Genomic DNA, 25,269 nt, shown 5'->3' with positions numbered 1-25,269 from the left:
CGCACAAATGATTGAGCTATGGGCTGTAGAAAAAATTGTAGTGCCCCGATAGTTAAAAAATTGCTCCGATAAGGTTGCTAGTAGAGACCGCCATGGCCTGGATCGAACCCGTGTACTTTGCCAGGTCATCCTGCCAACTTTGCAGCTTCACTTAGATCACACTGTATACCAACATAAAAGTAATCATGCCTCCTGTTTACCCTGGCATCAAAATAGCGATAAATATATACACTTGCCTGGACAGAGCGGGCCTTATCCAGATTGAGGACTGAGCGCAGTGTGCGCTGACCAGCCTTCATGCCAGCGAAGAGGGTGCGGCCATGAACATAACCAACCTCCATGATTTCGTCAAAGGAGCCAAACTGGAGTGTCTTGTAGCGATCAATGGGAGGCCGCACATACGTGCAATAGTCACTGGTTTTCACCTCCTCTAGCTGCCGCACACAGCTCACATATGCCAGGCGTGACTGGATCTCTGGCAGACTTGGGATCTGGGGATAGAGTCAATATTTCACATAAACTTGCATTAACACAAAAAGTAACCTCTCCACCTCTAACAAAAAAAGGTTGGGCACTCTGTCCTGATACAGCCTTTTTTCCGTTAGGTTTTTTGAGCTAGTAATTATGTCACAAAAAATGCATCAGCACCAACTATCTTTGTTAATTACTATGCACTCCTTGCCAAAGTTTGAAGCAATGCATTAGCATCAATGTTTACAGCTCTAGTCAATATATTTGTTAATCAAACCCTTATTTTGAAACACAGTAAAGCTAAATTTCATCGTTATTGGCCTAATTGGTTAACTGTAAAGTCTGAAATCCCCTAGGAGATCTCTGATTACCTTCGTCTTGAGTTATCTGGACACTCCTTATGCAGAAATTTCCTAACCATGTCACCTCCATTCAATAATGTGTTACTGATTGTTTCCTTTTTTTTTTGCACCCATTTACTGCTACAAAAGATTCTTCACTGTACATCACATAGCCTGCACATCTCTATTCCTCTCAATTCAAACCAGAATACTATCTGCCTGTGCTTGATCCCAAAACCATACTTCACTAAGAACATGGAGCACCTTTGTTGCATTCTCTCCCATACTATCCTATGGAGTGCCCAATTCAATCAGCTTTATGCAGGCCAGTAATGGTATGCCCATGACAGAAGTTAGTAATACCATGTGACCATCACCACCACCAATTTCCATGAAGTCAAATTAATCAGGCAGCTTGCTCAACATGCTCAAAGCCACACTCAACTTGATGCGTGTTTTCTGAACAGGCCAAATTAAAAGAATATTTAGAGATTCGTTGCATTTGAGGAAAATTATAATCCACACAGTGACTACACTTGCTGCATGAAATCCTTAGCTCTCTTTGAAGTTATCATGTTAACACCTGCATTTCAGCCTCAAAGACAGTAAGACAACATAATAAGAAAAAATTTTTTACAGACATCAATAAGCTCCAATATAACTTGAAAGTGCCTGCCAAATGCAATCCAAACTATCTTTCTTCTCTCACAGATATACAGGGTTTGTCCGAAAAGTAATGTCAATGATTAAATTGTTAAGCATCTATACTTCACAACAGGCTAGGACTGCTTGATACTGGTGGAGGGGGGAGTTAGCTTACGCACGTGCAGTCGCACTGTCATATGCTACCATCTAGAGAGTAAGGAGAGACTTTTCCGTGAAACTTGTTTTCATTTCCTGTGCAAGCCACAATGCAGTGCTCATTGGAACAAAGGATTGCCATCAAGTTTTGTGTGAAACTCGACAAGTCTGAAGTGAAAACTTTCCCTATGATAAAGACCTTTGGTGATAATTGTGAGTCGTAACGTCTAGTGTAGCGGTGGCATAAGGCCTTCTTCAAGGTCGTGAAGAGGTCAGCGATGAAGCCCGCACTGGACTGCCTTCAACAACCATATACTGGCAATTATCACGAATGGAGAATTAGAACCAAACTGTCGAAATTGTAGTCCAAATGTACTAGCTACCCAATATCACATCTTGTGGGGATGTGGGGGTTTCCCTCTCCAAAATCGCTCCTACCAGCTCCCTCAAAATTAACATGGGATGAACTTATCAGAACTCCCGGCCGGAAGAAACAGCTGGCCATCGTCGCTTCCTACGTGGAGCCACCCTGAGGCGCCAGACAGATGACTTTTAGTCAAATAAAAGTTGATACCACCACCACCATCACCGATGACAACACGCCAGTCCACACTGCTTTTGTCTTGACCCGCTTCCTTCTCGATTAAAAGGTGCCAAGGGTTCCCCAGCTGCTCTACAGTACTGACATAGCTCTTCCAGACTTCCTTTTGTTTCCGTGCTTGAAACCTCCCATGAAAGCACATCATTTCGGGACAGATGACAAAGTCTCTCGCACCAAGGTTTTGAAGGACATTCCGGAGGAGACCTACCGTGACGCCTTTGATGCCTGGAAATCTCACTGGAAGCTATGTATCGTTGCAGGAGGAGCCTATTTTGAAACCTGTATTTGTGTTGTACTGATCTGATCAATACATCTTTTTTAAATTTGACAATACTTTTCGGACATACCCTGTATCTCTCCTGATCAGAATCCCATATGACAATACTAGAATGCTTATTTGGGCCGGTTGGTATATGACCACAGAAAACAAGAAACAACGCGAACAACAAAACAAACAGGCGAATGCTTAGTCAGTCTCTATCCTGTTGTCCTACTGTTCTCGCTGTTTCTCGTTTCCTATGGCCAGATGACAAGCTGTTGTTATCTGCCTCTTGTTCTCAACATTTAGGTTTCTGCATATTAATATAATTACTTTTAGACATTGCTTATACATGTTCAGTTATGTTGAAGATCCCCTCTTGCAGGCACGTAGCCAGGATTTTCTTTTTGGAGGGGGGGGCCCATGGCCTAGTTGTTCAAAAGAAAGTCTTTCCATGGCAAAAAGGAAAAAAAGTTGCCCGGGAACATAGAAAGCTGGACGAATTTCGGGGGGGCCCGGGCTCCCTTGCCCCCCCCCAGCCTCCGTGGCTGCCCTCTTGACTTGCTTAAGGGCCACTCACCGGGCCTTGTCGCAAATTTTGATTACATGGTGGAAGTTGTAAGGTACCTGTATGACATACTGCTGCTAGTAAAAAACACACACAGAAGAGAGACGAACAGGACGACAAAAGTTCTCCTCTTGTAAGGTACCGTCTAGGGAAGGTCCTACCAAAATAATTTTTCAAATCGGTTCATTATTACACAAGTTATAAGTTAAACTGCATTGTTACCATGCCTCCAGAAGGTGAGCTTTGCTGCCGAAGCATACACTATCTCCCTTTGCGTTGGCTAGCATCCACGACTGTTACATACTCCTAAACACCAGACCTGAGGGAGTGCAACATGTGCATGTGACAAGCCCCACAGTCATCTTTTGTCTTTTTGTATTCTATTTAGCTTTACAGTGCATGTACTGTGGGCTCTGCATTGTACGAACAACTGAATTCATGGGCTATGGTCCGGGTCATTCCAAGGAGTGCCTGTTACATAGAAGTGCGCTTGTTACATAGACACTCTCTCTCCAAGTGCAACTCCTCAATGAGGGAGGACACACAGCCTTCTGTTCTAAATTATGCCGTTTCCACGCCACACAGGCTAGGCATGTGGAATTTCACAGACACGGTCATCACTGATTGATCTAAGCACTATGCTTGTTTGTTTGCAATGCCCAAACCTGGTGAGGGGCCCTTTAGTGTCATTGGGAAATCATACGTCACTGAGCTATTCCAGTTCAACCTTTTCCCTAATCTTTCCCAGCCTAGCGTTTTGAAAGCTTCTGGCAAACTGGTAGGTTGCACTTTTGAAGACAGGGACAGACTAAGGCGCACAGAACAACTAACGGGAGTACTAATGGAACAACTAACAGGAGTAACGGGACTGAAGGTGTGCTGAGAGACTTCGAGCTTTCACAGATTATGAATGTTGCCTCTACAAATTGCTTTCATGCATTTGTCTTTGTGGTAGGCAATTATGCAAAAGCTCGAAAACAATGGTGAATAACCACATCCACTGCAATATGTGAACAGCTGCCCACCTCTGTAATCTGCAAACATTTAAAAAAGTTACCTTTTGAGACCCTACTCGAGACCTATCTTCACAGATTTCTCCACTGATCCTGTGATCAGTGTTAATTGCATAATACTTGCAGATATTTTTCTAGCACATCCCCATACTGCAGATCCACTGTACTTTCATTACATTACAACATTTGCATGACCACTTGCATTCAGTCAGTGGAAGCCTTAAGGAGGCTGCATACTGCACCTTCCAATTCATCAATAAGTCTTTGGGACTTCAATATTTACATGCATTAGAGCTGTTGTCGTGGCTGTCAATAAAACATAACAAATGTCGCAAACAAGGACACAACTGCTTTGCTGTCATCATAAGTTATCTCATGAGTTATCTAATATGAATATGTTGCAGAAGAAAGCATGTTGTTGCAGTGCCTATACACAGATACTTTGTGGTCTTTGCTAATGGCCGCGAGATCAAGCAGAGTCGCCGCCTGGCGACTTCTGGCTGAACCGCGCCTAGTGTGGATTGCTCCATGCGTCATCTGGTAGCCACGTTGTGTTTGCATGTGCGCGTACGTCATACAGGTCCTCAAAATGCGGTTTGTTCCGTTGCGTTAGTGCAACTTTAACTGCACGTACGTATGCCTAACACGATGTAAAGAAGCATTTGGCCTTGATCGGCAGTATATGTACTGTAATAAGATCAGTGAGTGCACTTGTCGAGAGTGCTGTGTGTGGTCGTCGCACCCTCCATTCACGAGAGTTATATCAGTGTAGGTGCCGCTCTGTGGTTCAAGCGCATTGCAAAGTGCACTTGGCATTGTCCTAAAGATGAGAAGTATTTAATCTAATGTGAATATAGCCTTTTAGCGGCTCGGTGGTAAAAAAAAAGGCTCTCATGCAATTGCGCGTTGTGGTTAGGTGTATAACTTCAGGACTGTCGTTCATAGGTTACGCGACGAGCTTTAGTTGTGTACGATCCTGGTCCCACTACAGAGAAATATTTCTGTCAAGTCATGTCTGACACTTTGACACTTTGAAACTGTTCCCTAAAAAGAACAGAAAATGGAATGCCACGGAAATCGCAAAACTAAGTTGCCTTGCGCAATTTTAACTTGTGGCGAAATTTATACAAAAATAGTCGGCGTTAAAAAGCCCTGACAGTCAAAATTAATCCAAACGGCGTACTTCACATTTATGTCATAATTTCATGCGAAGCCACATCTTTTTTTATTTACATTATCTTGAGCGTTTGTGTTGCGTTGTTATAATTTCAGGGAAGGCAGCGGACATTATTCGCATGAAAAACGTACTTTGGTCCCGTGAAATAATCGGGCCTTTGTTCCATTACTGTCATGCAAGTAATCAATCGAAGAAAGTTCCGTGCTGTACAGTTACCTTTGTGTACTCTTACTGGAATAAAAACGAGCGTGTGTGCGTTAAACGTCTCCGTAGCGCTAAAGGGCTGTCAGCCACGTAGCTTTCCTCAGTAAACCTATCAACTGTCCTATGTTTCGTGGAGAACTGAATAAGAAATGCGGATGAATATTTGAGCACGCAGTGCACAAAGTGCTATTGGAAGTCATCGTGCAGGAATATGGGCTTTGTTTTTGCTGGGGGGTATCCAGATGAACAAGAAGTGAATACTTAATTCAGTCGCGCTATTGCAGTGCGCAGTAAGTGGAATACAAGCTAAGCATGTACAGTCAACCACAAGAGTTTACGAACCACGCGAGCGCGTGGCCAAGAGCCTCTTCGCGACATTTCTGCTACGTCAGCGGCGATCGACAGCAGCGCAGCGCCCGAGACGCACCCTCCCTTAATCGGTGGCCTGTCTGTTTTCTGACTGGGCACAAATATTTTTCGCCTTTCACTTTTTCACGAGACGCGCTCTTTGGCAGCCGCGGTCTATCAGTATAACTGCTATCAGTCGCTATCTTTCTCACAAAGTGATACCTACCCAACTGCACGCCGTGATAGCTTCGATCCTGCTATCAAAGTAGAAGTGTGACGGTCATACTGCAGATAAGCGCTTTGCGTGAAAACTGCGAACTAACAATGCGCTTCGTGGCAGTGGAAAATTGAAAAGCCAGTCAGTAACAATAAGACCCATTTCCGGCCCAGCACTGCGGTCGACAGTAGATGGCGCGCCGCTAGGTGGCGCGGACAAGCAGTTTGGCACGCGCTCACGTGGTCCGCAAACTTTTGTGGTTGACTGTACAAATAAAACAAGAAATTGTCATCCATTGCGAAAACGCCGACTGTTGCCGCAGGCGGGCAACCCGTTCATTGGCAGGATGCGCTTCTCTCACAAGTATAATAGTAACGTTCGGCGTGCTTCGTGCATTAATTCGGGAATGAAGAGCACACATATTACCAGAAAGCTGCAGTCAACGAATTTTGTTTGCTGGAAATCAGGTCAAATCGCTCACAATGAGGCGCTGTTGTGTACATTTGTATACGCACCGACAACTGCCTATCCACACTAGTGCGGCGACGGTGCTGCCACCTGTAGCCCGATCTCACTGCGAATATAGTATTTCCATTTATTGTGCCCAGAATGTCATCCTGAACAGTCTGTCAGCTAGCAGCAACAAACAGATCTTATAATTGAATAGGTACAACACTTCAGCTTGATATGTTTGTTTCTTCTGTCGAGCCTTTGCGATTATTAGCACAAATAAAAGTAAGCAAAGGCAAATGCAATTTAGGAATAAGATGTTAGCGAAAAAGACTAGCCACTTAACAGCCACACTTTGTTCTTTTGCAAGCTGGTCCTTATTTGATCGACTTCTTATAGATTGTGAAAGTGAAAAATCATTTCTGTAAACCAATATCTGTTTCAGCTTATGAGAATAATTTATAATAAAAAAATAAAAGGGTCTTGCCTTGACAGTGCTTGAAATGGGGTTCCAGCGCTTGAAAAGAAGCCACCAGCCACTCAGGCAGTCGCCATAGTTGGTGAGGTCAGTGTCATCTTGGCTGCCCACGTCAACAGCTATGATAGTCTCAGCCCCCATCTCTCGCATAATGTCCGCTGTAAATTTAGCAAAGAGAACAGCAACACATATTGTTTTACAATAACTGCTTCATCAAGATCACAATGCAAAATCTTATGCTGATAAATTTTTAAACAGCCTGAAAGAACCCGTGTAATTGATAAATTGCATAGTGATCAGCAGAGGATTTTAGGCAAGCTATATCCTTACACAGATTCATTAATGATAATTTGCTGTCCCTGTATTGAAAGGTTGGCAGTACTGAGCAAAGGGGAAGAAAACGAAGAAACACAAAACAAAGATGTGGCAGGCTGATGGCATACAGCATAAACCAGCTACAGCAGAATCACATTCATATGTTTTTATAGGAAGTGAAAAACAACAACAAAAAATGACAGCTGGAAACTGGCACACATTAAAGAAATCCAGTTTAATTTTAACTTCGAAATAGTTATTTCCCCAAACCTGGCCAAGATTTTAAAAAGCCTGAACCTAGAGTTTCTCCTATTGTGTGGTTCCAAGTCACTTGCATGAATTTTGTAGTTCCTAGTGAACACCTGACATCTGCACTATGCTGAAAGGCCACTACTGATGCCACATGTACAGATCTGTATAGATTTCCATCTACATGGTTTTAAACTTTCAGATGTTTGTGCTGTGTATGTTGAACCATGAGTATTACATGGAAATATCAGTAGCACTTGTACTACTACTGTGCCCATCTAATACAGTACATTTCAATGCTCATTTGGGCATTTCCTTTAAACTTCTAAGTCACATTGCTGGATAGTTCAAGATGCAATAACATACTAGAACCTCACATGAAGAGGCACATCTAGTATGAAAACATTAGAGGGGAGTTGATGGATATTGCACACTGAACCATGCAATCAAGAAATATAATACATACAGGAATATGCAACCACTGTAAACTGTAAGTGACCCCAGATGCATTTCAATAAGGTACAAGCTCCACAATTACCTGCATAACTCCCACATTTTATTTCACAATAAACACCAGCATGTGTCAACTTCTTATTCTGACCCAATAAAGGCTCCCTGCAACAACTTTCCTGGCAAGACTCATGAACATCTTAGACAAGTATTACCCTGGTACATGTGGCTGCGAGTTTGACTTGGAAGGCTGCCTTCCCTTTTCAACTTTTCAAACCCCAATACTAACTGATGCGTAAGAGTGCACAATAGCTACCAGAATAGATTTCTTTATAATGTCAGAACTGTCTCCAGATAAAAAAAAAAAAAGATTAACATAGTCCTATCACTGATAGGGATATGACGCCACCTTGTGGCAGGGGACATTTTGCCATAACTACCACAGTGAGCTGGACTGGGACACTAAACCAGTTCTAAAAACAGATGAACATTTCTGCTGTGCAAGATTGGTTGAGGCTCACACTTTTGTCAAGGGCGGCAGATGTATGTGTGAACTTTGACCAATTGCATGCAGCAAAAGTATTCGCTAGCTTTTAGAGTGGGTACACAATCTCGGCCCTGGTATACTACAGCATCATCAGCTGCTGCAGCCTGGATTCATTGTTGGCATTTGAAGGAACATAGGGCCTCCACAATAAAAGTTACAGTCGCTATGGATGCTTTGTTTATCAGAGCTCAATGGTTGCTTGACATTTTTAATGTTGCACTTGTACGTCTTTTTAACGTACATGGCAAGCACACTATTGGCGAAAGTTGCGCTTCTGTTCTTTATGCATCATGGTTCCTCCATGGTTCCTTACCAGTGCTGGGCAGTATCGAAGATACATGTATCTTAGATACTATCTTAGATACACTTTGGATATCTTGTATCTGTATCGCGATACGTCTCGAAAGACGAGTATCTGTATCTGTATTTCCGATACATTCGATAATGTATCGTGTATTTTAAGATACAAGATACTTCTATCGCAACAAAGCCGTGCGAAACAATAATCGCTGGCCAAACTCCGCTTCTCAAGCTGGTACTGGTGCCACTAAGCGATCTGAATAAGTCTAAGAGCAGTGACGTTATTTTTACGCCAGAGTCGTCCAGTGAGGGTGGATCAGGAAGACAAGCACGCGGACGTCTACGCCTAGCCCACGTACCTTTTGTTTTCTCGATTTCTTTTCTTTTTAGTTGCTCCAATGCCGCTACACTTGCTCATAGCCACTGTCCTGCGCCGCGTGCTCCACTGCGTGCGGCGTCTATCGCGCAAATTCTGATGTTGTTACCGTGTCGTTATTGCAGATTCTTTTGCGTCTTGATCCGTAACGAAATGTGATGCGCGCAAGAATGGGGTTGCTTTGCGTCGAGTGGATTTTAGATATTAGCGATTTAAAAGATCTCGAGGATATAAGTTTGACTTGCATGCGATGAATTAACTTATATGCAAATAAGATTCTAACAACTTTAGCACCACAGGTACTGATGCTAGATCTAATAGAGCAAGCGTTTACCTAACAGAAAATATCTTGGCGTACGGTATTTTTCACTTCCATCTGCATTTATTCAAAAAATTTATGAAATCATAATTTGATTATTAGCACAAGGCACAAGTGCTTTCTTAGCTGTAATTTTGCGTCACATACATTACCTAGGTCTCTGCACTGTTTTTCCGCTCTGGTCACTGCAGTATGTCTTTTGTAACGCGCTCCCAAAAAAAGATTGCTGCTTTATTCTTCTGTCTGCTTTATTTCTACTACTGTTTACACATTTACACGTTGCCAAGGCGATTTTGAAAACAAATATATTATTATGTGGGCGCGCCTTGAGTATACAGTACAAAATATTCTACTTACCGCTTAAGAAAATAGCGAAATTGAGTTTGCATTATAAAAATGGAAGAGCCATCTTAAAGATGTTAGGAAGGGGATTCGAGAAACGTTTTACTGAATGCTCCGTTTTACTCATGAGCGTCCCAACGAGCCGTTTCAGGCAATTTTCCATAGGCACTGAATTTCACATTGTCTCAACCAAGCCCTTAGCCGGGGGGGCGGGACGACTAAGGGTGACCCGGGCCACTACCCCCCCCCCCCCGAAATTTTGGTGAAGTAGGTGGTTATACCAAAAATAAATAATGAAAATATGTGTTTTTCTCAAATAGTCAAGGTTTTCAGCAAGTGCCCCCCCCCCCGCCCCCGAAAAAATTTTTGGCTATGGGCCTGGTCTCAACAGGTAAGTTGACGATACTTCGTGATCATAGCTGTTAAGGGCGCCGTCTGTATCGTGTTTCTGTACTCATTCAATGTGAATGTTTGATAAACAACCACCTATTTTACTTATATTTGTTTTCCAGTTTTAGGCCTTCTTAAATATTTTTCTTATTACTAATCGCTACGTAAAGGGAGCTATAAGCGGCAATAGCGCGAATAGCAGCGGTGTCCTGCGATGCTTCGTGCAGCTACGCAATACGTCTGAGACATTTCTGTGTTGCACATGTTCTCTCGTTCAAGAAAAATTGCTAAAAAATTGCACGTTAGTGAGTATATGATGATGATATGTGGGTTTTAATGGCGCAAGGGCCATGCGTGGCCAAAGAGCGCCATGAATAATGATAAAGTGTAGCAATGGTCGGTGATTTACAATGCTATGTAAGGGATGTGATATATGATGATGTTACGTGGCTGTATAGGGGCCTAAAATTCCGCGCCCTAGGGCGGGTAAAACGTATAAGCATTAAAATCATGAGCGTGACGTGAAGTGTGTGTGTCGAGAGAATGAATGTCGGGTTGTTGTAATAATAAAACTAAGGGTATATGGCACGAGCACAAATGCTTCGTCAGCGCCCTTGAAACCAAGGGCTGCGAGGCAGGTGCTTTTTTAAGTGTAACTACCGCAGCAGCAGCCTCTGTTAGGAGGCCGTGCTACGGAATGCCTGGGTAAATCACGTGAAAGTGATGCACATCTTTTAAAAACGCGAACAGTGACTGATGTTTAAAAACAGGTTCCCTACCGATGAACATTGATGGGTGAAATGGTAATTGTTGTCGGTAGGGTAATATGAAATGTTGTTTTCTAAGCGTGTCTAGATCATTACACTCGATTAGAAAGTGAGGCACGGTTAGTGCTTCACCACATCTCTCACACAAAGGTGGGTCACCGCCAGAGAGAAGGTGTGAGTGTGTACTGTATGTGTGTCCTGTTCTTAGCCTAGTGAGTATTACTTCTGTGTGGCGTAACTTTGATACTGGTGGCCAGTTACCAAGATGAGGCTTGATAACGTGTAGTTTAAGTGTTTGTCTATCCCATGTGATCTGCCAATGAGCCCTGAGCTTTCTTTTAAGGAGGGGTTTTAGGTCAAGGGCAGGAACGGAAATGAGTGCACTGGCGGCAGCATTTTCGTGGGCGGATGCAGATAGCTGGTCCGCCAACACGTTTCCTTGTATCTCTCGGTGCCCTGGCACCCAGCACACCACGACATGCTGTTTGAGTGTGTGGACCGTACACAGGAGTGAATAGAGTGACACAAGGACAGGGTTTTTATGCTTTTTGAGAGTTCTCAGGGCTTTTACTACACTTAGAGAATCAGTGTATATCACAGCATTTTCTAGAATCCCTTACGCCAGCAGCTAAGTAGAACATGGAAATTCATTGCAGGTTTACGTCATCTACATATACAACAAGGGTCTCAAACTCAGCTTATAGCCGGCGGGCCGCAGTCGCGAAATTTAGCTCCAAAGGCCCGGGAACAGTGAAGATGGTGGGGTCGGAGAGAGTTTGAACAAAATGACGCTGCCATTTGAAAGGAGGCCTTTGACATATCTCATATATAGGTAATTTCTGAAGGGGATTTTGAGTCCGGATTCCAGAAACAACGATACGGATGTACGTAACGAGTGAAATCTGGACGCGGATTGAAATATAGAGTTTTTGTTCCACGGTTATGTTTCAGCCCATGGTGACCACGTGTTCCTCACGAAAGAAATGCTTGAGACCAGTCATGTCTGTGTAGCTCACTAACATACTTATTTAGAAAACAAAAGAAATGGAACGGAGACGGTCATGTGTGCCGGCCGGGCCGCTAGCGAATGGTCGCAAGCCCCGAATACACCATGCGTGGAGACTTGCAAGGAGGCGGCCTTTGATCCCACATATCTCCCAACTTTCATAAAGGGTACAGTGAGCCTCTAGTATTTGCCCGTTTGATTTGCCCAATAGAACTATTTCAGAGATGACTCCATTAAAAATGTATGCAACAATGAAGTGACCTCTTTCATTAGCGAACATCTTGTAGGATCTACTTCTCATAATGGAAAGCCCACTTAAAGTGAGAAAGAACAAAGAAATGCACTTGCATATTTGTTTTTATACACTAAGAATAATCCTGCTTGTTTCAAACCAGCTAGTAACTGTTCAAAATGCCAACAATGATGATGCATATTACTCACAGGCTTCTCACGATTACCTGCACATATCAGTGCAGACATGAACTGTCATGTGCTATTTACTAACAACTCATAAACCTAAAGAAAATTTAGAATGATGCACAAGCTTTAAGACAGCTGAAAGTTTAAAAGGAATGTATTCATTCAAAGACAATATTTCAAGTCTTGAGATAAAAACCTCATATTTAAAGCATAGAAAAATAACCGATTTACAATAAAATCAAGAACAAGAAAATGTCAATACCGGCTTACGTCATCAGAAAACTTAACATGTACCAAATGTGTGTTAGATTCTGACTTTTCAAACGCAAGCAATTTTAAACACTGCATTCTCAGTTTGCAATATGCTAAACACTGTCCATAATGCTCCAACATCAACGATAATGTTGCACAAAAAAAGCATCTACTGCTTTCGACTCAACCAAACCCCCTTGTCAGGCATGCAGAAAGGCAATCCCTATTTAGCAATAAAAATTTACTGATTTATTCATTTTATAAAGCACATCTTTTACATTTTCGATTATGTGATTTGAAGCCTTCCACTAAATACCAAACCTTAAAGGGGCCCTGCGACACAATTTGAGCATGTCTTTTTCATCGGTTCTTCTGGTACTGTGGAATGCAACAATATTGTTGCACAAGTGGCAACGCCGAAATCGAAGCGCTTATAATTTTAATTCACGGGATAAACTACCTTGATTTCGGACTATGGCAACACACAACGGCTATTTCTGTTACAGGAAGTGACGTGATGTCATGTGACAGTGACGACAAAGACCGTTCGTTTTTGATTGGCTTGACGCGGCACGTGACGTGCAATATTCATATGGTGGTAGCTAGGCCATATTACGAGGCCTAAGAGGAACAAAACCCGTTTTTATGCTTTCTCAGAAACAAACGATTCCTGTTTCTAACTGATATATTTTCAAAACAAGGAAAACGACGCTAGGTGCGCTGTGGAATGGTAATCAAACGATACTCTTCCACGTTTTGCCTTTTGCGGCATCGAGCGACACCGGCCACACCGGCACCTGCGAAACACGCAACGCTCAGTTCGGCATGATGCTGTCAACGAAAAAAAAATTCTAAACGCTTACCAGCCGACGCTTTCCGCGTCATCGGGCATTAGCGTTTTGTCTGGGCCCATGGAGCCATCCTCGCGTTGCACGGAGATCAGCGACACACTTTCAATTTGCAATGGCGTGCATGACATGCAAGCGATCGCTGCGTCGCAAGAGCTCGCGCTCGAGGTCTGTTAGGTCTTCTAGACTCATTTTGTGCACTACACGACAAATCATGGGAGCATCTGCTAGCTGACGCATGTGGTTTGTCGTAAGCATGGTAACAACGCCGTCAAAAAGAGGGGTAGCAATGTACTGTGTGAAGGCCACCATGAGGTGACATTTCCGGTATGTCTTTATAAGACGCACGCGGTGATTGGAACCGGCCTTTGACGTCAGCGGGAGAGTGAGATGCGAAAAAAACGTTTCTCGTTGTCGACAGCTTGAGTTTTGAACTTTGAGGACTAAAAACTACTTTTCGTCCACCGATTTGCATAATTCTGTTTGCGTTCGTCTCGGCATTCATACCTACACGCATGTGCAGTACCAAACAAGGCAGTCGCAAAAGTGTCGCAGGGCCCCTTTAAGAGTGCATTCAGACGACAGACCGAATCCAGATTTGTCATGGACGCGGACGGCTAATCCACGGATAATCCGCCTGCAGGCGCGACGGACGGTGCCCTAGGAGAGAACAGCCGGATTACTCTCAACCGCAGACTCTGCGTTCACCTGCGCCTGATGGCAGCAAACCGGTTTGAGAGTATTCAAAAACATGGAAGCCGAGAGAATGCGAAGCTTGCCGAGCTTTGTCGAGTATTGTCGAGGACTGTAATTTGTTTTGGTGAAGTCTGTGTTGTTGGCGGAATGGCTGAATTAAAAGAAGAATCTGCTTTACAGAGAGCTGCTGGAGACAACCTTGCTGCTGTCACGCGTGGGGCCTCGCATACGAAGGGGGGATACAGTGATGTGCCGATGTCGGCAGTTTTTTTTTTCTTTGTGGATAACAGGTACCGACAGTGCACATTGCACTGCTGCACATTATGTTTCCTTCTCTTAGTTCGCATCTTGACATTAAAATCAGTGTTCAAACATGGGCCGTGTTCTGAGACAACCGCTTTCGGTGACAGTGCCACTTTGCCTGCCGAAGAATCCCGAGTGTACAATGATTAAAGCGACAACTCACCCACTACTCTCTACCCGCCAATCAGTGTGCATTAAAAGAGATATATTCTCAAAGGTGGTTATCTTAGAATGCGGCCCCAGAAATAAACTGAACTAAGTGCCAGCGGAGCTGAAATCAACTGCGAGGACAGCGGTGTGGCTCGAGCAGAAGAAAAGTGTACTACTGGTTGCCAGCCTGTTTGTCCGCTAAAGCTGTGGCGTTCCGCCGCCAGAATCCTGATGTGAAAAACAGGTTGGGCTCATCCATCCATGAGCCATGTGGACGAGGCGTGGATGAGGAGAATCACTGATGTGAGGTCACGTGATGCACCATCTGTCTTGCCACATCCGGATTCGGTCCTTCGTCTGAATATTCAGACAATGGACCGAATCGGGAATTAACGTGGACGCGGACGGCTACTCCGCGGATCATCTGCCAGCAGGCACATCCACATGACGGATGGTGTCCTAGCATTAGTCAGCTGGATTACTCTCGACCGCAGCCTCTGCGCTCACCTGCGCCCGCTGCCAGCGAACCAGTTTGAGAGTATTCAAGAACACGGATGCTGACAGAACGTGAAGCTCGCCGACCTTTGTCGAGCATTGTCGAGGACTGCAATTTGTTTCGGTGAAAACGGTGTTGTTGGCGGAATGGCTGGATGGGAAGAAAATTCTGCTTTACGGAGAGCTGCTGAAGACTGACCTCGCTGCTGGGGCGCCGCATACGAAGGGAGGCTACAGTGATGCGCCAATATCGGCAGTTAAATTTTTTTGTTTTGCGGATAACAGGTACCGACAGTGCACAATACACTGCTGCACATTATGTTTCATTCTCTTGGTTCGCATCTTGACCATAAGATCAGTGTTCAAACATGGGCCGTGTTCTGAGACAACCGCGTTCGGTGACAGCGCCACTTTGCCTGCCGCAGAATCTTGCACGTGCAATGATTAAAGCTACAACCTACATGCTACTCCCTAACCTGCCAATCTGCGCGTGTTAAAAGTGATAGATATCTTAAAGGTGATCGTCTTAGAATACGGCCCCAGAAATAAACTGAACTGAGTGCCAGCAGAGCTGAAGTCAACTGCGCGGACAGCCATACGGCTCGAGTAGAAGAAAAGTGCACTGGTCGCCAGCCAGCCTGTCCGCTAAAGCTGCGGCGTTCCACTGCCACAATCACGATGTAAAAAACAGGTTGGGGTCATCCGTCCATGAGCCGCATGGACGAGGGGAATCGCTGATGTGAGGTCACGTGACCCGCCATCCGCCACTCCAAATCTGGATTTGGTCCGTCGTCTGAATGCACCATAAGAGTATCCACCACTTATTTTCACTTACTTCACTATTTCCGATGACTGCAATGGTGGCATCACAAGACTAATGCAAACATTTGAGGTCTCAACATTAATATACGAAAGTGCTCTTTCAAGCAACGCATCTTCCTGAAGGATAAAGAAAATAAAAAAACAGCTGCTCTTGCACACAGCTGCATATTGCTGCCACACAAAAAAAGACAGGTTTGAGTCAGGAGAGTACAAGAAAATTTCACAGTGCAAGTAGGATGACCAGCACAGGTTATACATCAGATTTTGTGATCTGTTGCAACTAATATACAGGTTTACCAAACCCAGTGTGCTATTAAGGTAACAGTAGGCATGCTGACTATAGCTGTAATTCTTTTGTGATGCACTGTTTTTACGATGAACAATGAACTAGCCCGAATCACTGCCCTAGAGAAATGGAAACAAAAACTGGTTTAAAATCACATAGCTTTCTTAAATTGCTTATTCTTTTTGCTCCATTTTTTAAACAAGGCAATAAATTTAAGCAACAAATTAGGCTACAGTGATGGATTAGTGCTTGAGAGTACCTAAACATCCAACATTATTGACAACAGTGATTTAGTAATTGAAAAATTAAGGTAAATGTCGCACACAACTTGGAACTCCAGCAGGATATTCTAGAACTAGCTCGACAATGTAGCAGCTCATCAGCATAATTCTGTCACTAGTACTCAAGCAATCAATAAAAAATGGCCGTTACAGTGTCACTGTCACATAGAATAAAATGCTATTTGTGCAGTTCAATAGGTGGTGTCCAAATTTGCATCCCCTCGACGGTTTCCTCGTTGCCAGTGAGCAGCAATCACAAATCTCAAAAGCCCGAAACACATCATGGCTGCCCTTTTTTTAAACACCACCTGTTTGATTCATGAAAAAAAGAACTTTTTGACTTTACCCAAGGTTGTATCCAATCTCACATTGTAGTGATGGCTTCCCTTGAATAACTACAAATCTCACAGGCTATGTTTTTGGGCACTGCGAGCACAGAAGTCAATAGGTCCATTTAATTTGTCTTAGATGGTCTAGGACTGCCCAAAACCCTGCACACATAATGCTCATTGGCTGAAGGAACTGCCTCGGGCGGTTTGGGGCTATTGACAATGAGTAACTGAAGGCAGCTGCGGGAGCTGGATGCACATCATGCCTGTTATATTGTAGAAACAAGCTTTTAAGAACAACATGGATGGTTGACAACTTTTGTTTTATCCAGCTCTGCACCTGCTGTACTCAATGTGATTTCCTTCTAAAAGTAAACATTTTCTTGGCATGGAACAAGCAATGTAATGTTTTTTTTTTGGAATGGTATTTTAACAGTCCATGTGAACACAATATTTGCCTTTAGCAGCCCGTTAAATATAAATTCCCAGAAACGTGTGAACATATTTATCTTGAGAAGGCGGGGGGGGGGGGGGGGGTTAATAAATGAAATATCGAAATATTTAGTTTGTTGGGTAAATCAACAAATGTAGTCAATACTCTGAGTGATGCCACAGTATTTTGCAAATATTATTCAAATATACCATGGCTTGGAGCCAAACTTTTATTAACAAAATGCTTCCACAGTCAATACTGAGCAGCAAATGAATGAAGAACAGTTACACATATCTGTAATATTGTGTATTTTCAAACATTATCAAAGAAGAACAAAGCTTGGTATTGCATAATGTAGAAATTTTTACATGTGTCACACTTAGATGGCAGATATAGTGGCAGACATTACAAGAAAAAAAAAGCATGACATCTTCTATTATTACAAGTACGTTTACATTTATCCCACTATCATAGTATGTATCAGCTGTTAATGTAACGCCCCTGAGGTAAGCAGATGTACCATAAGTGCAGCCTTACAGTCTAATTAAAAAGGCCTCCTTAGCCACACAATACATGTGACAAGTTTTTGAAAAGAGAGTGTAAAGGCTACAAAGAGCCAGAATGAGAAAACATCAGCAGTGATGTCTTCTCTTGTACACCCAGAAAAAAAAAAAATCCTGTCTCTGGATGACCAAGTGATATCAGCTAATCAATAATCAGACACTTAAATAAATATAAACAAACAAATAAAGCAATGGGTCAGCAAGAGCACTCAAGAATAGGCCAGCTCCTAAGAGGAAACTTTAGTTATCTAAAAATAATCTAAAAATAAAAATAGCCAATCTAAAAACACGAGAACAAAGTAGTTTTTCTCATTAGGCTGAATTTCATGAGGCTTGTTGCACTGAAAAGAAGAGTTAAGATTGAGCGAATGTAGAGGACAGATTCTTTCATTTATGTCATCAATATTTTTAACAAATACAGTAAAAGCTCGTTAAATCGGATTTCACAGGACCGGAAAGACTGTTCAAATGATAAAAAGTATCAAGAAAACAATCAAGAAATTTCTATTACATCAATGCACTTTCATTTCCTTGAGGAATATGTAAATCCAGCGTTTCTTTTGGAAAAGAGCAGTGCAAGCCGCAATTTTCATCATTCACGACTTCACAATGTGACCGCAGCTCAAGACCCCCGTGTCATAAGCCGAAACATGCTCTGAACCCATTCCTTATAACTAGAGAACGGATTTTAGGCAAATGCCTATTTTGTTCCTTGCGCTCCTATTGCGCCACTTTGATATACGAGCATGAATGAGAGGTTAAGAAGGGCTTTTACAGTGTTTTTATAGTGCCTACAAATGCTTAGTTTTGGCGTTTGCGCCTAAATGCCTATAAGTGCACATAAATGCCTATTTTGGGCATTCATGCCTAAATGCACTTAAATGCCTATATCAAAATTGGCGCCTATATAACCATTATTAAACCTCAAGTTTCGCTTTCGAGTGCAGTTTGGGGCCGTTAAATTTATGTTACCGGGCAATACTGACTGTTCGGAATTGCACTGGGTTCAATCTACTCGTCTTGTTCAACCAACTCCTGGAAAACAAAAGTTAAGACCGTGTTCCTGAAGGCACCTTCTCGCGTGCGCTCGTTCAAGGAGAAGTTGCCGTACGTGGCCATTCCGCCAGAGAACATCGTTACACATTGGCGAACATGGCTAAAAGCTTTTGAGTATCACAACTGCTACTTTTCGGACATCAAGGTTGGGATTAACGGCTCTTTCAGGTGATGAGAGTGCTACGGTCAGGAAGGCTCAAGCTGTCCTCTCTGTAGGTAGCCTTCAAGGAGATCTGACATACGTGTGCGCTAACTTCATGTCCCTCACAAACACTATCAAAAAACTTGAACGTTTGGCAGAAACTAATTGCGAACACTGCGCTAATTCTTCGTGCACAGCAAAGAATCGCCACCGTGCCTGGAGGACCAGTGGCCGAAAAGGCATGCACGATGTTACAATCGGTCTTGGACAAGAACGAGGGATTTCTGTGCCTAAAGAAGTTTCAGGAGTCCTTGCTAGTGAGCACTCTAGGATCCCAGTGTCGGTTAAGTCATCAAATATAAAAGTATTCCCAAGTTCAACTACACCCCAATAATATCTGTCGAAGTCTAGCATTCCTTCTCAGTGTACAAGCTAATTCTCAGTGACAAGAGGCACACTTTCGAATCCAAAAATCTGGAGACTGTGGTTGTTTACACAATTTTCACAGTGATTGTTAGACTACGTTCAGCATGCTCTCCAAATAGATTCCTTCAAACATGAGCACTTCAAATGGGTGGAAGTGTGTTTGGAAGTGTTGAGCCTGTACAATTCGGATAATGTCACTGTTTATGAGAAAATTGCCAGAGTTGCACCTAACAGTCCTCCTGTAAGAACACGTTAATTTCTTTATAAATCGTCATCTGCTTTGCATTTATTATACATCTGTTTTTGATTTGTTTTAATTTAAATGCTCAGTCAGACATAAAGTAGCCCTTTTTAAATCAATATTTCCAGCTCTCAAGTATTCTTTTTTCATGTATGTTTCAGTATATGCGATGCTCGGGTAAGCGACAGTAGCCGTTGAACATCTATCTGGGCAGTGTGCTTGTTGAAAGTCAATTGACCGTCATTAGTCCAGCAGTCTTATGGGACAATTGCACGACCATGTTCAACTCCTGGAGCCTTTGTGCCATCACAAACAATAACATTTTTTGTTTTCTGTCGTAGATACAGGTCACACACATCTTCGCTTGAAATCATTTGCATTTATGTAAAAATTGATTGTGCTCATATTTAAGACGTTGCGAGGCCTAAAGCATTGCTTTGCCTGCCTATTTTTGATGCCTAAAACGTGCTTTTTTAGTGCCTAAAAATCTGGCCTCTACTTATTACGTACCGACAACGCGATTGTGAATGGCGATAACACCTTTCAAAAAGCCCACAGCCGCTGCAGCTTTCCGTGAACGTCATTTTCATTCCTTTGCGATGTACATTTACAGCGCTTCACACTTGGCGTACTCCGAGGATAGTCTGAACAAACTGGGTTATGGCCAAATACGACCGAATTAAAGAGAGGTTGATGCCATTAAACAATGCATATTCTGGCCGGGACCAGGGAACACGTCTGAATTATCTGATTTTCTGAATTAACGAGTGTCGAATTACCGAGCTTTTACTGTATGTTCAAAATCGCAAAATTGAAAACCTCAAATGTATTACGGTTGCATCTGTAACTTGGCAATAAAAAACAGAATCACAATTCCATGATCTGCACTAATACCAGACCTAATGTATTCAAAATTGATTTTACTGTCCCGGAATAAAACATCAACTCCGCAAAACCCTCATGAACATTCAATTACTTTTAGATAAGTGTACATTCGTACACCACATTTGTTCACTTTAAATGCTCTAGCAGACGCAGTTAATAGATTTGCAATATCTGCTTTCAATGAACAGTTATGGCTTTGTAGACATCACGATTCCATTTTTTTTAAAACTTAACTACTTGAGAACTTTTGCAAAATATTTCATATCCTAATAAAAAACTCTGCCGCTTACGGTCACTAGAATTTAAATTTTTCTCTTTACTCATCAGTTCTGCAACTCATCAGTTCTAGAATTTAAATTCTTTACTCATCAGTTCTGCATTTCTCACATGAAAGCATTTCTGCATGACGTGTGTATTTTAAAGGGGCCCTGCAACACTTTTCCAAGTAGCCATGGAATGGCTTCATTAAAGGAGCTCAGTGCCTCACAAATCGACCGCTGCAAAAGTTTTTAGAATACGTCCAGTACGAGCAGAGTTACAAAGATTTGTCGCACACTGTAATTGCTTTCTCTCTTCTCTTGTCCAGACGAAAACACCGGAAGCTAAGCAGGGAGGGGTGACACGGGTGAAGAAGGTACATCACGTGCGCCTCTTGACCTTGAGCACTTTTTTTTTTCTTCGAACGCGCGAAGTACTTTTAGTACGATCGCGCGCACGTGCAAGTGGCGGCCTCCCACGGTGGCCACAGTAATTACACAGCGCACCATGTTCAAATCAGCCAATGGTGTAGAACTTGAACCAAAGACGCAGTGATTTTGAGTAAGTAGCCTCATTTGTCGAGAGAAGAGGAAGCAATTTTTAGGTGACTTTGAGAATTTATTGTAAATCCCAGGCTGCGTGCTGTGCTATAAAACACTACCGATCGGTAGCGCTTTCTGACTATGCCAAAAAAGTGTTGCAGGGCCCCTTTAATAGAGAAATCAGGTTCGAATTTGTGCTAAAGGTTCCTCTTAAAGTACTTGTTAGTTCATGCATGCATGTGAACCTAGAACTTGCAATGGATGTAGGGTTATATAGACAAAGCATGGCTGCACTAATGAAGTGAACTTCTAAGAAACCAGCTTTTCTGCTTAGCGAGAAACAACAAACATTGCAGGCTATGCTGCAAAACAAAGTGGATTCTGCATGCATATTTAACCAGTCTTTAACTCTATTGGTACAAGCCAGCCCTCAAGCATGCGTCTATAGAAAAAAAGACAGAATCAAGCTGTGCTACGGCAGAAAATAAGCGAGCGATGGTGCCGTGCCTTTACCTGGAACATTGTTCACATAGCAGCCGTCAACCAAGAGGTGGCCGTTGTCGGGATCGCATAGTGGTGGCAGGGGCCCCACGATGCTCATGCTGGCTCGAACGTAGTGCCACAAGGAACCTTACACAGATCAACCAAGAAGGCAATCGCACTTCGTGCCTTCATTCTTAACACTACACTTGTGCCCTTTCAGTCCACGACGGCGACTTTCCATGGTCTTTTCGGCATCTTGCATTGGCAGGATGCGCGTTACCTTTGTGCACTTGCAAATGCATTTTGGCCACTGCCAGTTTTGATGGCAGTCGTAATGCAATGTGTGACAGGTACAGTTTTTGAAAGACGCAGATTGTGCATGACTAGCAACCATAAACCTCACTGCTTGCATGTGTCTGGCACCTTACCTGCATGTCATGTGACAGGGTATCGTAGTTCTGTGCAAAGCTGCACCACTTAATCATAGTAGGCCCACAATTTAGGGAATGCACTGCAGCTATCTAGTGGTGCCTAAGTTGAGCCACAGCCGGAACGACAACATTTTTAAGAGAGGACATGAATATACAAACAGCTGGGAAAGACAGACTCAAAAGGGGTTAAGGTGTTCAACTTGAAGATGGTTGAAGAACAGAGGATATGACATAGTAGAAATGGAGCATGGAAAGGAAAATCGGGCCAGCAGCAGCAACTGCATGCAAGAACAGGCAAAGGAGCAGGACAAGGTAAGGGGAGCAGGGAGCAGTTACGAGGCACAATAGTAAACAGCCAGCAAGGCAAGACAGGTGGATAGCCCATGGAAGGGCTCACCTGGAAGATTGTTGACGTATCCCCCGTCCAGAAGCAAGTGTCCATCCACAGGGTCGCACATGGGAGGCATGTAGCCTGACAGAGACATGCTCGCTCGAATGAAGCGCCACAGAGATCCTGAAACAGGCGAGACTTCAACACTGAAATGCCTGAAGTATTTGTTATTGGAGGATCCTTCTTTGTCACTTAACACATTGGTGTAGATTGTAGATTACCTCCTAAAACAACTTACGGCACCTTGTACGGCTTCCATTCCTGTTTGGAGAATGATGCAAATTTTATAAGCAACACAAGCTTTCATACACATCCCTGTTGTCTCAGTAGTGTATGTACTGTCTACTTGTAAAGAAATTTCCTCCTAAAAAAGTAGGAACATTAAGACTAACATATACATACGAATGTTACATATTCTTGCCCTTCTTAATCACAAATGATCACTCGCAATGCCTGAAACATTTTTTATATATATATATATATATTATTAAACCACTTTCAGTGCAAAATAATTTGTTTCAATCTCTGAAATTATGGCACCCAGTACAACATAACTTACACTACTGCAGATTGATCTATCTGTGCTAAAGAGATGTACTCAAACGAAGACCTTCAAATGTTTGTACAGCTATGCCTTTGAAGCTAAGGCTGAGCAGTGTTGACAAGATTTCCATGCATTTACTCTTTCACACTAATTTGCCATATATTTTATAAACACCAGGGTGCAATAACGCTGATGCTAACTGCTTCACATTTTACTCAAATGACCATATTGCTCTAGTGTATGCATTCACTTGTTAAAGGGCCAGCCACCCATTCCTGTCAGAGGCATTAATTTGGTTCACCTCGCAAGTTATGACACTGGCATATTTCTTTGTGATCTATCTAATCTTTTGAGAGTTTTGGAGATCACAGCACTCAGTCAGACCAGCCATTTGGTTATTGCATGTTGGCCCGCAAACCCCTACAGTCAGCTCCGTATAGTACTCAATCAACAGATACAACATTCTATGCGATTAAGCCTAATTGGCAACTCAAGGTGTAAAGCCTGAAGTATATGCATAGACAGTTTTTCACGTCAAACTGCTTTTTTCAAGAACGACGAAACTTTTTGTGAAAGCCACTAAACAGGCCTTAGCACTGTCTCACGAATGTTCAAGATTTCTTGCAGATTTCCAACAAGAATTTTCCGAAGCATTTCGCATTAGCTGATAAACAAGCTAAATGTTCATTTTAAATACTTCTGCTTCTATCCTCATTTCATTTACTTAACACAGAGGAAGCAGCAGTTCACTCCTGGCAAAGTTTATGCTCCCTCCAGTGACAACTGACAAGACTCACTTCTTCACCTCTGCTATATGCCTGACCCTTTGACAGTCAGGCATGTATATTTCTGGGTGCTATGTTTATTTTCTTCACCAGCCACTTTGGTCATTTACTTTCTTTGCTACTTGACTCAGTCAGCATAGCTTCTGGTCTTCATGAGCAAGTACTGATGTGTTGTGGTCCCTAAGGGTACTCAGCTCAGTGTTGCTTCAAAGACACCAGCAAACGATCTTTTAATACCTATTTTTCTTTACACATGTGTGTGTGTGTGTGGCACAATAAAAAATTATCATTGGCATCAAGTACCACAGTAGTTTGAAAAGTGAGTGAAAATTTAAAAATATTTTTTGACCTGCACAAAATTCTACTGTGTGTAGACACTGGTAAGTGATAAATGACAGTGATAACAGAAAATTATAAAAAAAAACTAAGAGAAACAGAGAAGAAATATTGCTTTCACAGAAAGAAAAATCATTTTTGTTGAGCTGGACGATTACAGCCTTAGCAAATGTTTAAGATGCAAGAGGATTCTAGAGTGGCTTATGCATTAATGCATATATACATTTTTCCTTCTTACTGAACATGCTCAAGCATTTTGATGGCATTTCAACTAGGGGCAGTGACTGCACTTATCAGATGCCAATAAACAAGAGATTTTTGGCGAAAAGAGACATGATGAGCAAGCAGAAATAATCCTTAACAAAGTGGAAAGCAAAGGACAGGAACCATGCAACAAAGGGACCTGTGGAAGAATATGGAAACTAAGCTGGACAAGATGTAGCGACGACATGTGGAGCAAAGGCAAAGCCACACTTCAACAAAAATTGTGCGCAGTTCATAAAAAAAAGTGTGCTTTAAGGTATGAAACCTTTAAAAGTTGAAAACGGAAAAAAATATTTAAATGCTGAATTTTCAGCATTCCCATCCCACAAAGTGCACCTGCCTACTGTGCTGAGTGCTCTAGTAGATGCAAGGCTTTGCACAAGGAGTGCACCCCAGGTGTTTTCACAGGCAATGCTGTTCAAGTGAGAGCCCACCCTGGTGGCCACAAGTATCTGCATGTCAATGTTGAGGAATATTGCAGGATGCCATGCAAGAGTGCCTTGCACAAAGTGATCAGGTTGCTTGTAGTGCATGCATGTTACTACGGAAGGTAACACACTATGCTCTCCAGTGCGCATGCTTCTCTTACAAGTACAGATCTAAACATGTGTGCAAATG

General features: G+C 42.7%; 1 protein-coding gene across 3 annotated transcripts in view; it reads right to left on the bottom strand.

Moving 5' to 3' along the window:
* The window catches only part of LOC119399743 (neuropathy target esterase sws), a 210,073-nt gene that overhangs the window by 15,607 nt on the left and 169,197 nt on the right, over window positions 1-25,269 (bottom strand). The window contains exons 28-30 of one of the 3 annotated variants that reach the window (XM_049417014.1): window positions 21,931-22,047; window positions 6,938-7,086; window positions 237-491 (exon numbers count right to left, since the gene is read on the bottom strand). In XM_049417014.1, the coding sequence (XP_049272971.1) occupies window positions 237-491; window positions 6,938-7,086; window positions 21,931-22,047 (521 nt within the window). Of the gene's footprint in view, window positions 1-236; window positions 492-6,937; window positions 7,087-21,930; window positions 22,048-22,728; window positions 22,846-25,269 lie in introns of all 3 variants that reach the window. The other 2 variants (XM_049417013.1, XM_049417015.1) reach the window with 2 other exon arrangements.

The sequence above is a fragment of the Rhipicephalus sanguineus genome, chromosome 1 (genome assembly GCF_013339695.2).
Source record: "Rhipicephalus sanguineus isolate Rsan-2018 chromosome 1, BIME_Rsan_1.4, whole genome shotgun sequence".
NCBI lineage: Eukaryota > Metazoa > Arthropoda > Arachnida > Ixodida > Ixodidae > Rhipicephalus > Rhipicephalus sanguineus.
The sequence above is the reverse complement of the archived record's forward strand: the minus strand, read 5'-3'. Positions and strand labels throughout refer to the sequence as shown.